General features: G+C 46.0%; 1 protein-coding gene across 2 annotated transcripts in view; it reads left to right on the top strand.

Moving 5' to 3' along the window:
• Positions 1-14,038, top strand: part of IPO9 (importin 9) — a 53,032-nt gene that overhangs the window by 17,205 nt on the left and 21,789 nt on the right. For both annotated transcript variants that reach the window (XM_061187260.1, XM_061187261.1), the window contains exons 2-14: positions 95-156; positions 379-465; positions 1,197-1,398; positions 4,125-4,213; positions 4,919-5,005; positions 5,511-5,630; positions 5,743-5,843; positions 6,029-6,087; positions 6,682-6,833; positions 7,515-7,613; positions 8,494-8,600; positions 8,972-9,111; positions 11,343-11,502. In XM_061187260.1, the coding sequence (XP_061043243.1) occupies positions 95-156; positions 379-465; positions 1,197-1,398; positions 4,125-4,213; positions 4,919-5,005; positions 5,511-5,630; positions 5,743-5,843; positions 6,029-6,087; positions 6,682-6,833; positions 7,515-7,613; positions 8,494-8,600; positions 8,972-9,111; positions 11,343-11,502 (1,465 nt within the window). The remainder of the gene's footprint in view (positions 1-94; positions 157-378; positions 466-1,196; positions 1,399-4,124; positions 4,214-4,918; positions 5,006-5,510; positions 5,631-5,742; positions 5,844-6,028; positions 6,088-6,681; positions 6,834-7,514; positions 7,614-8,493; positions 8,601-8,971; positions 9,112-11,342; positions 11,503-14,038) is intronic.

Below are 14,038 nucleotides of genomic sequence, written 5' to 3'. Positions count from 1 at the left end.
GACATCTGTCCTGTTGGCATCAGGGTTAGAGCTCAGTAAACCGCTGTGGCCTTCCTGGGCGCTCTTGGACTCACAATAGACTTTTCCCTTCCAGAATTTGGTGTTCACCTGGCAGAGCTGACCGTAGATCCCCAGGGGGCATTGGCAATCCGTCAGGTAAGTCGAGACTGATTGGCCCAGTTTATAAGTAATTTCCCTTTACTTGGGGGTGAAACTTTCTTATGGGAAAGTGAAAGAATAAGGCCACTTTATAAATAACTTAGAATTTTATACCAGATTTAAATAGACTTCAGATGAATATATCGGGCCGTGTGTATGGTTTGTATGTGTGAAGAGGGTCTTTTTCTTGCTGTGCTACTTGGCTTACTCTTTTCACAGCTGGCATCAGTCATCTTGAAACAGTACGTGGAGACTCACTGGTGTGCCCAGTCGGAGAGGTTCAGGCCTCCTGAGACCACAGAAAGGGTGAGGAGAGGTACTCGACTTGTCTGCCTGTGGAGATGTGAGGGCCGTTCTCTGACCACAAGGAGCTATCAGAAGGCCGTGGAGTGACTGGTAGCTGGCACTGTGGGAGCCATGTTACAGATGAGAGAGCTCGAGTGCCAGGCGGACCTGGGTGCAGATGCCAGTTTGCCTTTTACTAGCTATGAAATACTCAAAAAATATTTTAATTTCTAAGCTTCAATTTCCTAAATATCTAAAATTCCACCTTTAAAGAGTTGTTTGAGGGTTACATGAAATAATGTTTCTACTTAGTCCAGTGCTGTGCAACCATGCTGGGCCCCCAAGAAATTCTGAGGCGTAAGGTCTAGAGCAGCACTGTCCATTGGGGCTTCCTGCCGTGGTGGGAGCGTTCTGTGTCTGTGCTGTCCAGTACAGCTGCTGGTCACATGTGGGTGCTGAGCACTTAAAATGTGGCTGGGGCAACTGGTGAGCTGAATTTTTAACTTCATTTAATTTTAATTAATTTACATTGAAATGGCCGCACGTAGCTGGTGGCTACCATAATGGACAGCATAAGTTTAGAGACCATAGTTAAACTCTCTGGATGAATTACTTGTCCAGTTGGTGGATTGGAGTTTTCCACAGATAGGCAGTGTCTTGTACACATTGCTTTTCCAGCACATGAACTGGATAGGACTCTGCCACTCACTTATAACCTGGTCTAATGGCAGGTGGGCTTTTCTCCTCTCCAGGCAAAAATTGTCATCCGGGAGCTATTGCCCAATGGCTTGAGAGAGTCGATAAGCAAGGTGCGCTCCAGCGTGGCCTATGCGGTGTCAGCCATCGCTCACTGGGACTGGCCCGAAGCCTGGCCCCAGCTCTTCAACCTGCTCATGGGGATGCTGGTGAGCGGAGACTTAAACGCAGTCCACGGCGCCATGCGAGTGCTTACAGGTATTGGAAACCATCCCCTGGTTTTGCTGCTTGGATCCCCCGCATCGCCCTCCCTGCTGCTCCTCCTCCCAGCTCCCGCCTCCCAGCTTCCAGCTCCCACCTCCCACCTCCCACCTCCCACCTCCCACCTCCATGGCTGTCCTCCCGAATCAGTGACCCTTCCCAGGGGACGAAGCTGGTGTTGTGCTTCTGCCACTGCCAGCCCTTCCCACTCAGGAAAGAGCCAAGTGTGGCGGTTAAGCACGCAGACTTCAGTTCACAGTCTGGCTTAACCTTGACCCGACCTACTTCGTCTCTTGAGCTTGAGTTTCCTTGTGTGTAAAATTCAGGTAATGATAGTATCCATTTCAAAGGAACATTCGGTGGTGTAGTGAGCTAGTCTATGTAAAGTGACCTGTGGTAGCACACAGTGGATTTTAGCCATTATGATTATCATCATTATTATATATTATTTTTCTACTTGGTTCAACCAAGGCAAAGTTAAGAATAGTCAAGTTGAATTTTTATGGAGATACAAGAAAGAAGATAAAAACAGTCCCACTCTACAATCCTGATCTTCGTTTGGCCAGCTTAGAAAAATATGTAGTCTTTGGTGTCTTTTCTTTCTTTCTGTTCTGAGAGGTTGAGAGAAATACTTGGACTTTGAGTCCAAGGAGACTTAGTGAACAGCTCTCCTAAGCTTGGCTGACCTATCAGCCCCTCACAGGACCTGTCCTTAAGTACCCCCAGGTGTGGCCTGAGTCTCCCAGTCTTGCAAATTCTGCCCTGCTTCCTGTCCCCCATGTGGGGTCACTGCTCTCCTTTGCTTTCAGGGAATCCTTATGTGGACCTTAGCCACTGAGTACTGATCTGTTGGAAACCACATTGCTTTCTGTTTATATAAGTTTGCGAAAGTCTCACCCCTGTCTTACCTCCTTCTCCGTGATCTGCTAGCTTACCTGAAAGGTATTCTTACATAGTTAGGAATGCCGCTTCAACCTTTTCTGAGTGTCAGTCAGTTTACTAAACTGATTTGGGCATTTGGGCCCAATTTTACTAGTCCATCTAATATTGATAGTAGATAATACCAGTTCTATGTCCAAAAGCAAATCACCCCTCTCCTTTTGTTTCAAACCCCCTCTTCCCGTGCCCCAGCTGCCTTTTTGCACCACCCAGTGTGTTTTTATTGATTACATGTGACAGGTGCTCAGGGCATAGAGCTGACCTACTGAAAAGGTCAAATGCTCCTTGCTCAGATGTTCCCTGCCCTGCTTATCGCCCTTGTTTCTCTTGTACGGCGTATTATTCAGGGGACTTCTCTTACCCCTCTCCGTGGAATGAGCCTTCTAGGATTCTTTATTTACAAGCTCATGATGCCAAAATATCAATTAACAGACCTATTTTCTACTAAGGAAAGGAAGCCTATTCCCTTCCAGTCTTCCAACACAAAGTTCAGCTTCTTTTTTAAAAACCTGGAGAAAAAAATAGTTGTACATTTGTATATACAGTTGGCTTGCTCAAGAGCCCTTGTTGTGCTTGACTAAGGAAATCATTGTTCCGTGAGAAGACTTTTCTGTCAGCCACAGGGAAAGAGCTGGGGAAGTGTGTGTTCTCCTGCACGTGGGTCGCTGCCAGCCTCCACTCCCAAATAGCTGCTCCACGCGCCTTCACGCGAGGCTGGGCCGCACTCCGGCAGCTGTGGCTCAGGTGTGCATGCAAGGGGCAGGGTACTGGTGTGTGGGCAGGAGCCCAGCAGGAGAACGGGTCTGATTCTCGTCAGGGCTGTTGAAGGTACTGTCCCAGTCTCTCTAATTTAATAAGGCTTCCCATTAAACTTAGCTGTCTATAAACGACAGCTAAGGCTAATGGTGTGAAGGAAATGCAAACACAGCCGCTAGGGGTTGAAATGAGTGATCCATGAGCCTCAGCTTTCTGTTTGCTCTCAAGGAACTTTGGAGACTGATGTCGCTGGCATCCCATGCTTTTTCTGACCTGATGAGTGACTCCAGAAAACTTATTTTGGACTTAAGCTTGTAAAGTGTTGATAAATTGAGTCCATCAAGAATGATCATGAGAGTAATGAATGTGGTTGGTTAAACAGCAGATAAATGAGAGGACACTGGGACTCGAGGGCTTGTATTCCACGCTCAGCGACACAATCCAGAGCCCTGCTTGCTGTCTCGGTGCCTTGTGAGGTTTTGGAAGTGAACGGAAAGCTAGGACCCACATTTGCCTCACCTTCCTCAAGTCTCATTCCGCGGCCAGGGTGCTCTTTGCCGCCTTCACGGGGTATAAACCCCCTTCTCTTCCTCTGAACAGTGGCCTGACCTCTAGGTCAGTAGGCATCGTCCCCATCTGCAGGGTGGAGCTCAAGCCAGGTAAGTCTGCACAGACTTTGCTGTGTGCGTCAGAACAGCTTCTTGGGCAGGGTATTGAAAGTGGAACAAAGGTGAGATGCCTCCAAGTGCACCTGGATGGTGACAGTGGGCACAAACTAGATTAATTCCGAATTTTCCTAAGGCAACCTCACAAGGATTTTTACACAGTTCCGTTACAGGTTTTCTATCTTAATCTCGTGTGTTCTCCTTTATCTCTGCGTTCTCTTTCCCTTCTAACCAATAATTGGCACTACTTCCGTACGCCAGGGTAAGTCTCCCAGCCAGCGTCTTTCCCTATGTGCCGCCTAGAAGCAGTTCAACAATTTTCACACGGAATGTCTTTGTAAAGCGGGGCTTTCTTCTCTGTAGAATTCACTCGAGAAGTCACAGACACCCAGATGCCGCTGGTTGCGCCTGTCATTCTCCCAGAGATGTACAAGATCTTCACCATGGCCGAGGTACGAGTCTCAGCTGCGCCATCCAGCAGGCAGAGCTGCTCGGGCTCTGGCCAGCCGCCCCCGCTCAGGGGGAGCCCGTTGTGTTGGCTGCCGATCCCCAAACCTGAAGACAAGAACTGACAAAGCCTGAGCTGGGATGATACTCAGGCCTTCACTTATAACTACGAGGACAAGCCTGTGATGAGAGAGTGAAGTAGCTGCAGTCTCTCCTCACATCTCACCCCTGCTGCCTGGGTGCTGCCTTGGCCTCTCCCTAGGCAGCCCACCCGAGCTTGCCCACCTCAGCCGAGTACTTGGAAACAAGTCTATCCCTGCACTGCACCCGATAAGCCCTTACTTTACTCTGTATGCGTTTGGTTAACCTCCCTACTCCTCTCCGTCCCCAGCCAAGGGCTGTGTTTTGAAAGAAATACGTTGACCGTGTTGGGGTTTCAAGCCGTACCCAGCTTCGTATTTTTGTCAAATTAACCCACAGAGGCCTATATATAAGGCTGATTCTAATAAGTTCTGACATCGTGCTGCCTTTCATTCTCTGGATTACAGAAGAAGTCTGTCTCCTGGACATGAGTGATTGACATTTCCTGTCTCTCTAGGGGATCCAGTCCCATGTCAGGATTGAGTAGTCACAGTTTAGTCACACACACAAGCGCGCACGCACGCACGCACACCCACCAGTCTCATGGCTACACTGTAACTTGTTTCCAGGTGTATGGTATTCGAACCCGTTCCCGAGCCGTGGAGATTTTTACCACTTGTGCCCATATGATCTGTAACATGGAGGAGCTGGAGAAGGTGAGTGAGCCTTTGGGTTGGTGACAGACGGCCTGCCTAGAGGTCTTCAGCACAGCAGCACCGGGACGGACACTCGCCGTGCTGTGGATGCAGTGAATGTTCTGGTTAAATTCCTCATCTGCATGTAGCTGAGTTTCCTTTCGTCTGAGCCTTATTTTTTCTCACACCCCCTCCTGCATCCTTTTCACGCTAGTCATCACCCAGAACTTCACTGCTCTTTTATCTGTCTCCCATGTGGAACCAGCTAGCTGCAAAATACCAGTCCCTGGGATTGAGAAGCTGGCCTTATGTAGTAGCTTTGCAGAAGCTCCTGGTGAGGGGCTGCCGGTGTTGGATACGGACACAGCAGGCCTTGGGGACACCCCCAGTGACCTTGGGGACACGACCTTCTGACTGAGGCCCGAGCCTGAAGGGGTCTGGAGACAGCACGGGTCTCGGTGTTTGGTGCATGCACTGAGCCGTGATTCGGGCTGCGTCCAGTATTGACTTTGGTTTCTGCCGCCAGGGTGCGGCCAAAGTCCTGATCTTCCCTGTGGTGCAGCAGTTCACAGAGGCCTTCGTCCAGGCCCTCCAGATACCAGACGGCCCCACGTCTGACAGCGGGTTTAAGATGGAAGTCCTGAAGGTAAACATTTACTGCGATGGAGATGCTGGGGGTTTGAAGAGTGGTCTGAAATCAGTGATTTTTCTCCCATATCACTTGTAACTCTCAGGGTTTTTTCTCTTTAACTTCTCAGGCAGTGACAGCCCTGGTGAAAAACTTCCCAAAGCACATGGTGTCCTCCATGCAGCAAATTCTGCCTATTGTTTGGAACACCCTAACTGAAAGTGCAGCTTTATATCCTTTCCAGAAGGTTGAAGGGACCTGCCACCCCCATAGTTGGGAATCTAGCTTTGGGTCTTAACGTTCATGTGGTTCCACTTTCTTAAAATGTCTACTCCTAGTGTTGGAGTGTACAGCATTCCCTTGTAGAGTATGTCTAAAGCAGACTCCAGATTCTGTTTCTTTACTCTTCATTGTACTTATGTGAGGACAGAAGTAAATTACACAGAGGAAGTAGAAGATCCTGTGGATTCTGATGGTATGTGGTGTGTCTAATCTCAACAGGTGTACCACTTAGTGGGAAAGGGAGCCAGGAAAAGACAGAACAGAGGCAGGAGCTTAGAGGCTTCATGCTATTAAGAGAGTGTTCTCACCGAGTTTCCTCTAAGTGTATTAGATGTGGGGAAATGAGAAGTTGAAAATCATTGATCTGTTCCTCATAGGCATTTGCGTAAGTCTCATGAAATTGTAGAATTTCTGAGTGGAAAATGTGTTCAGTGTTTCTGATTCTTTTTTTTTTTTGGTGGGGAGGTGCCTCACTGCATGGCTTTTGGGATCTTAGTTCCCCGACCAGGGATTGAACCCACACCCTCGGCCGTGAAAGCGCTGAGTCCTAACCACTGGACCGCCAGGGAATTCCCTGATTCTTTTACTTGAAAAACCAAAGAGTACTTAATAGCCTCAAGTTCCTTTCTTTGACTCCTCAGCCCCTTCTTCCGTTCCCTGGAGAATAATAATTAGCAAGTGCTTTAACTATTCATTAACTTACAGAGATGATGTAGTTCCTTTCCAGCATCTGTGCTTTCCTTTTGCTTTCTTGTCATTAAAAGCTTCTCTTGTGTGTTTCCTGTAGGCGAAGTCCTGGGCTTTGAAAATCTCGTCTTCAGCATTTTTGAATTTGTCCATGCTCTCCTGGAAAATAGCAAATTCAAAAGCACTGTCAAGAAGGCCTTGCCTGAGTTGATTTACTATCTCATCCTGTACATGCAGATCACCGAGGAGCAGGTAACAACGTGCGGGAGACAGTGACCGGCTTGCATTCAGAGAGTGCAGCCTGCATGTGGGGTCTAAGTCAGGCGACCAACTGATTTTGAAAAATAGACACCTGAAAAGTAACTTCATGGGAAGTTCTAGAAAGCTTTGATGTCATTATATTGCCGAATCCCTGGGTGTTGGGGTTTTATCAACTCCTGTACTAGGTAATTGGGCTTTCAGAGTACTAATACTTTTACATCTATAGGACCGCCAACCAAAGGCCCAGATATCCAGAAGAGCCTACCTTTCTCTATAAATAGTGAGCTATAATAGAGTGCAGATCATTAGCCTGGTTGGTGAATCATTAGACCAGAAAAGAGCATTAAAAAATATGATAATGCCTGTCTCGTATGAACAACACAAGAATGGACATGATTTTCCATTAAATACCCATCAGACCTACTAGACTCAGCAAATTGACGTATCTGGGGGTAACAGCCAACTACAGTAGGAGGGGCCAGCAGTCAGCCAGCTTCTGCAGCGGCCTTTGCTGCTCATCTTATTAAAGGGTTCGCTTCTCTGCATCAAAAAGAATAGCATTCTGTTCAAGATAAAAACAAAAGGCTGAACCATTCCAGTGTGTGGATGAAAAGAGGGAACATATGGACCAGATGGGAGCCTCAGAGAGACCTAACTTCATCATCCTTTCAGATTAAAGTGTGGACAGCCAACCCCCAGCAGTTTGTGGAAGATGAAGACGATGATACTTTCTCCTATACTGTTAGGATCGCAGCCCAAGACTTGTTGCTGGTAAGAGGGCCCCCTTGATACTTCAGCCAAATGATCCTGAGCTATTCCTCTTCTTTCTAGATCTCTAACCCAAGCTGAGCAGTGTTGTTGGGTGACTTTATCTTAGACTTTTGGGGGATAAGAAGAACATCTCGAATGAAGTCTAAGACTCAGGAATTCCAAAGTCATTGCTCCCAGTTCTGATTTACGTGTAAATATTAGGTGTAAAAATTGTGCAGAGGATAGTGTTCTAATGAGTAAGGGTGGTTGAGTCAGGAACTTTTCAGTTTAATTCACTCTTCAGCAAGAATCTGTAGCACAAACTAGAGGTTGGCAAATTAAAAAAACTTAGATTGCTGAGAGGTTGAACACCCAGATGGCTGCTCATGTTTCTTTGGCTCTGACTGGAGCACAGGACTGTCTCTAGGCTGAGGGTCTGTGAAGAAGCTGCCACCTGCCGCCTGTCAGGTGCGAGACTTGTTCTCGTTGTTTCATTGTTGGTGAGCACTCCTTGTTATCCTGCAGTGTTTCTAAGGCACCTAGGAAAGACCACGCCAAGTTTCAGCTAGTAGATTAGCCTTGTATTCCCACAGTCAGGCTCCCAGAGAATAAATATCTGGTCCCCTGCCATCCAAAGCTGAATCTCTTATTGACCCCTTAGGCTCTGCTGAATGTAGCCAAAGGGAGCTGTCCATTTTGTGAGCTTCACAGTGCTTGGGCACTGCGGAAATATGGATACTACTTTAACGTAGAGACCTTAATACAATTAGGGGCTGTGTTTTGAATGTACCTAATTGGGCTTAGCCGTGTGTATGTGAAGGAGTTGGAACCATTCAGTGTGCAATGAAACTTGCAGTTTAATTTGCCCAGAAACATTTGTTAGCGCCTCTCCTCCCACCAGGCTGTGGCCACTGATTTCCAGAATGAGAGCGCAGCAGCCCTGGCCGCCGCAGCAACTCGGCATTTACAGGAAGCTGAGCACACCAAGAATGGCGGCACCGGACATTGGTGAGAGTGGGCGGCGGGCGTCCCACTGAGGGACGTGCTCTGGGCATCAGGTCGGAGGCAGGCGCGTCCTTGCTTTGCATTATCTGTTTTAAAGCAGTTCTTCCCATCCTTAAAACAGTTGGCTATAATGCTTTTATTTTACCCCGTTTTAAAAAGGTTTGAAAGGAAGGACTTTTGCTTTGTTTTTAATTAGAAAAACCTGTTATTATTAAATTACACTGTTTTCAGTTATAGGTTTAGATCGGAAGAGCAGCTCAATGCACTTTGGGGTCAGGCTGTGCTGAAATGCCCTTTCCTGAATTGGCTTCCCTCAAGCGTCTGTCTCTTTGGCCGTGGGTTTGTGTGACCAGGCTGTGGTGTTCCTTTGGCAGGTGGAAGATCCATGAGGCATGCATGTTGGCCCTCGGCTCAGTGAAGTCCATCATCACCGACAGCGTGAAGAATGGCAGGATCCCCTTCGACATGCATGGCTTCCTGACCAACGTTGTCCTTGCAGACCTCAACCTCTCAGGTAGGTTTCAGCACCGTGCTTAGGCCCACCATCAGCTCAGTTCTGTTGTTCACTTAGGCAGGTAAACCTCGGGGTGAACATTCTTCTTCCACCCTAGAGCTTGAGCTCGTCTGAACCTCTAAACTGCCCAGAGACCTTGACTCAAGCTTCACCAACTGAGAGGCTAGGATTGCCTTGTTCTTAGTTCTTCCATGCTGTTCTCTCACACTGTTGTCCCAATCAGCGCTCAAGTCCCGGATGTTTTCTGGCGTCTGAATAGAGTGCAGATTTGGCTGCTCTGCCTTGAGAACTCTGGTGCAAACTCTGTCATTGCAAAGTCCCCACGCCCTCAGGCAGCCTGTGTATGGTTCATCCTTTCTGTATGCTTCTTGTCAGTTTTCTCAGGCTCTTCTGTCTACATGATTAAAGTGTCCGTTCTCATGTCCACGTTCGCTACTAGCCTTAAAAAGTAGCCTGGACTACGTGAGCCTGATTTCTCAGCAGCACAGGGCAGCGGCTGAGAGATGGCGTTGTCTCTGTGTGACGATCTCCGTGCCTTGTTCTCACCCTCAGAGCCCCCAGTGCTGTCTCTGCTTCCTCCCTGAGTACTTAAGTCGTGGGACCCCTGCGTCGTCGATGCCGTATCAGTCCACTCACTGCTTCCTCTCCATAGGATGCCCCCTGGGTAGCTTAAAACCATTGGAAAATGTTCTCCACCTCTCCTTAGGCCAGCTGTTATAGGGCATCTCAGGCCTGAGTCACAGAATTAAAATGGTTGAGCATCCAGAGCTCAGGACCCACTGAGCATGTTCCTATTTATTCTGCATTTACCACGTGCTGCATTATGTTGTGGTTGACAAATATGTTTTCTTTCTCCTACTAGAATGTAAGATATTTGAGTACAAGCCATGTCTAATATATCCTTTTGCCCCACAGTGCCTGGCACCTAATGGACATAGTGTAATCACGTGTTGAATGACAGTGTTGGAATTTCTCAAACCCACCAGCATATTTTTTGTAGAACTTGCCCTAGCAAAGCTTTTCTGTACAAGCCATTCTCAAACTTTCTGGTCTCAGGACCCCTTTACACTTTTAAAAATTATCAGTGATCCCAAGGAGATTTTTTTGTGAGTCACATGTAGCAGTATTTAACATATTAGAAATTAAAACTGAGAAGCTTTCAAAATATAAGAAATGCAAGCATACGTTCCATTAGCTGTCAGAGCCATGGTGTCACACATCAGTAACCTCTGGAAAATTCTACTGTATACTCGAGAAGGAATGAGAATGATAAAAGACAAATAATGTCTTGGTATTGCTATGAAAAGAGTTTTAACTTTTGGGACTTCCAGGCGTTCCTGGATGGTACTCTCCATTATATGAATTAGTATGTAATTATTTGGCACCATTTGCTAGGTTCTGTTGAATAGGTCCCGTCAACTAAATGTTTATTGTACAGGTAACTGAGTTAAGCCCTATGACAGCTGAGTATAGTCTCTGTCCTCAAGCATCTTATGACAGGCAGGGGGTAGTAATCCTTACACCAGTGCCTAGAATATCAAAAAATATATTTGTATCATGTTAGAAAGCTAAAGACATGGGCTTAACGTGGCAGAGATAGTTAGGATTACTTCAGCCCAAGAGATTGGTTAGATAATGCAAGGAGAGGTGAGCGTGTTGGCTTATAAACAAAGCACAGAAATGGCAAAGTCAGATGTTGACTTCCTAGGGAGGGGGGTGTGTGCCTCTGTTTGGAAGGCACAAAGGGAAATCAGAGGTAATGCTAGAGTCACTGATCTGAGGGGGCCTTGAATGCCATGCGAATTTAGATGGGCTTTATTTGGTAGGCTATGGAATTTGTTGACATTTTAAATAAAAGCATGACAGAGCTATAATTTATAGTATTCCAATAGTGGTCCAAGAGTAGGAAAAAACTGGCAGTGGAGAAGCCATCTAGAGGACTGACTAGCAGTGTGGTAAGGGGTGGTGAGAGCTGTGGGGGGCTTTGTAGTCTAGGAATATTCAAAGTGTACTTTGCAAATAGTGAAAAGTGAAACTAGGGAAATGATTCTGTGCCATAGGTCATACATTTGCTTTTATCTTTCAAGATCGTGCTTTTTCTCTCCATTATGTTATGTATGTTTGGTGGTATTCAGTTACTGCAACAAACTGAGGAATAGAGGTGGGGAGGAGGGCGGGCAGTAGCAGAAACTTGTATTGTCCAGCCCCTAACTGCTCTCTCTTCCTCCCAGTGTCTCCTTTCCTCTTGGGCCGGGCCCTTTGGGCTGCCAGTCGGTTCACTGTTGCTATGTCCCCTGAATTGATCCAGCAGTTTCTTCAGGCAACAGTTAGTGGTCTTCATGAGACACAACCCCCATCAGTTCGAATTTCTGCAGTGAGAGCCATCTGGGGGTGAGTACACCACCTTAGGACAACGGAAACAGTTTTAAGAGAAAGTTGCTCAGGGTAGAAGTCCCAAACAGCAGTTGTCCAGTGGATTATGTTGCTTGGAAATTTCTGAAGATCTCCTGCAGAATGGATGTTGGAAGGACAGGGAAAGAAACCATACCAGAAACATGGCTTCTGTGAGTCCCGGATACATCCTGTTCCCTTTTACTCCTCGTTCCTTTTCAATTCACTCCAGCTCTGGAATCATCTAGACCAACTCCCTGTCTTACAGAGAAGCAGAACCTGAGGCTCCGAGAGATAACTAACTTGCCTAGGGTCGCACAGCAGCGGGTCATAGAAGCAGGCTTAGAGTCATTTGGTTGATTGATTGCCTCTATATTGGAAACCAAATTTGGGATAATGTAGCCTGGAAACACTGCTTATTTTTTTTCCCAATTTTACCTCTCTTTGTCACAGCTAGTGTACTAGTGGCTCTATTAGTCCTTTATTTATATTCCTTCTCAGACCACAGGGAGTATTGATGTTTTCAGGAGTATTTTCAAGTCCAAACTTAAGAGTCTCAGTTGAATCCTAAGAATTGCTTGAAACCCTAAAAACGCAGAGTTCACCTTCCACCTGCCTGTGCTACCTCCTTACCTTTTGAAGCAGAGATTGAGGTGCTGGCATTACTATATGTCTTTAGAAAGCATTGCTGCGGGGGGGCGTGTCAGCAAGATGTCTGAGTAAGATGTCCCTCACTCTTATCCCTCCCACAACAACAATTTGGCATCTGTCCAAGCGAGGAGATTGTCAAACTCAGTGCCATCTAAGGACAAGGAGAGCTGTTTTGAGAAGACAAGCCCACATCCCAGCCACTGACTTGCCGACCATAGTCCCGGCTACAGCCCCATTTGGCTTTGGTTCTGTCATCGGCACTGTACACCAAGGGACCCGGGGGAATCTCACCCACCTGTATGTCAGATAATAGAAACACAGACCTCGGTCCCAGCTGTGGATCTTGACGTGGTCCAGGACCTCCTGGAGAACACTGACTGAGACGGTTACCCACAGATGAGAGAGCCTTTGTCGAAGTCCAAAGCCCAGTGGAGAAGTTCTAGCACACCACTGGAGCAAAAAAAAATCCAAGATTGGACACTTGGAAGAGGTCAGTCAGTAAAGCCTGGAGGAGGTGACTGCTACTTCAGAAGTGCAGACAGCAGTGCAAGACATAAAGCAACATGAAAAACCAAGGAAGCATGACATCACAAAAGAAACACAATAATGTTCCAGTAACCAACCCCAAAGACGTGGAGATCTGTGATTTATCTGATGAAGAATTTCAAAACAGCCATTTTAAGGAGCTCAGTGAGCTACAAGAAAACACAGAAAGACAATTCCATGAAATCAGAAAAACAACTCACAGACAAAATGAGAAGTTCAACAAAGAGAGAAATCATAAAAAAGAACCAAACAAATTCTGGAGCTGAAGGATACAGAGAATGAAATGGAAAATGCAGTAGAGAGCATCAGTAGCAGAATGGATCAGGCAGAAGAAAAAGCCTGTGAAATAGAAGACGGAACCTTCAGAATTATCCAGTCAGAGGAGGATAGAGAATAAAGAATGAAAAAGAAGGAAGAAAACGTGAACTGTGGGATATCTTTAGGAGAAGCAGTCTACGAATTATTGGAGTCCCAGGAGAAGAGAGGGAGAAGGGGCAAAAAGCTTTTTAAAGAAATAATGTCTGAGAACTTCCCAAATCTGAGGAGAGATTTGTACCTCCTAGTTTTAAAGCTAATATATCACCCCAAAATTTCAATCCAGGGTGATCTTCTCCAAAACAAAATGTAGTAAAAACTATCTAAAATCAAAGACGAAGAGGGAATTTTCAAAGCAGCATGAGGAAAAAACTTTTCTCTCATGCAAGGGAACTCCCATAAGGCTAGCAACAGATTTCTCAGCAGAAAATTTGCAGGACAGGAGTCAGTGGGATGATATGTTCTAGGTGCTGAAAGAAAAAACTGCCAACCAAGAGTGCTTTAGCTAGGAAAGTTGTCCTTCAGAACTGAAGACAAGATAAAGACTTTCCCAGACAACAAAGCTGAAGGGGTTCTTCACCACTAGACCTGCCTTACAAGAAATGCTAAGAGGAGTTCTTCAAGCTGAAATGAAAGGATGCTAATTAATAATGTGAAAATATATAACACACTGGTACAGGTAAGTATATAATCGATTCAGAATACTCTGATACTGTAATACGGTGGTGTGTTAACCACCTAACTGTAGTATAAAGGTTAAAGGATGAAAGTGTTAAAAATAACTAGCTAAATACTTTGTGATTATTATTATGAATACATAGTATAAAAGGAGTTAAATCGTGACATCAGAAACATTAAAGGAAGGGAATAAAGGGGTAGAATTTTTGTATGCAGTCAAAGTTGTCAGTGTGAAATAGACTATCATATCTATAAAATGTTTTATGGTAGCCACAAAGCAAAAATCTATGATAGACGCACAAAAGATAAAGAGAAAGGAGTCAAAGCATTCCACCATGGAAGATCA

The sequence above is a fragment of the Eubalaena glacialis genome, chromosome 3 (assembly GCF_028564815.1).
Source record: "Eubalaena glacialis isolate mEubGla1 chromosome 3, mEubGla1.1.hap2.+ XY, whole genome shotgun sequence".
NCBI classification, from domain to species: Eukaryota; Metazoa; Chordata; class Mammalia; order Artiodactyla; family Balaenidae; genus Eubalaena; species Eubalaena glacialis.
This window is presented reverse-complemented; position numbering and strand designations above follow the sequence as displayed.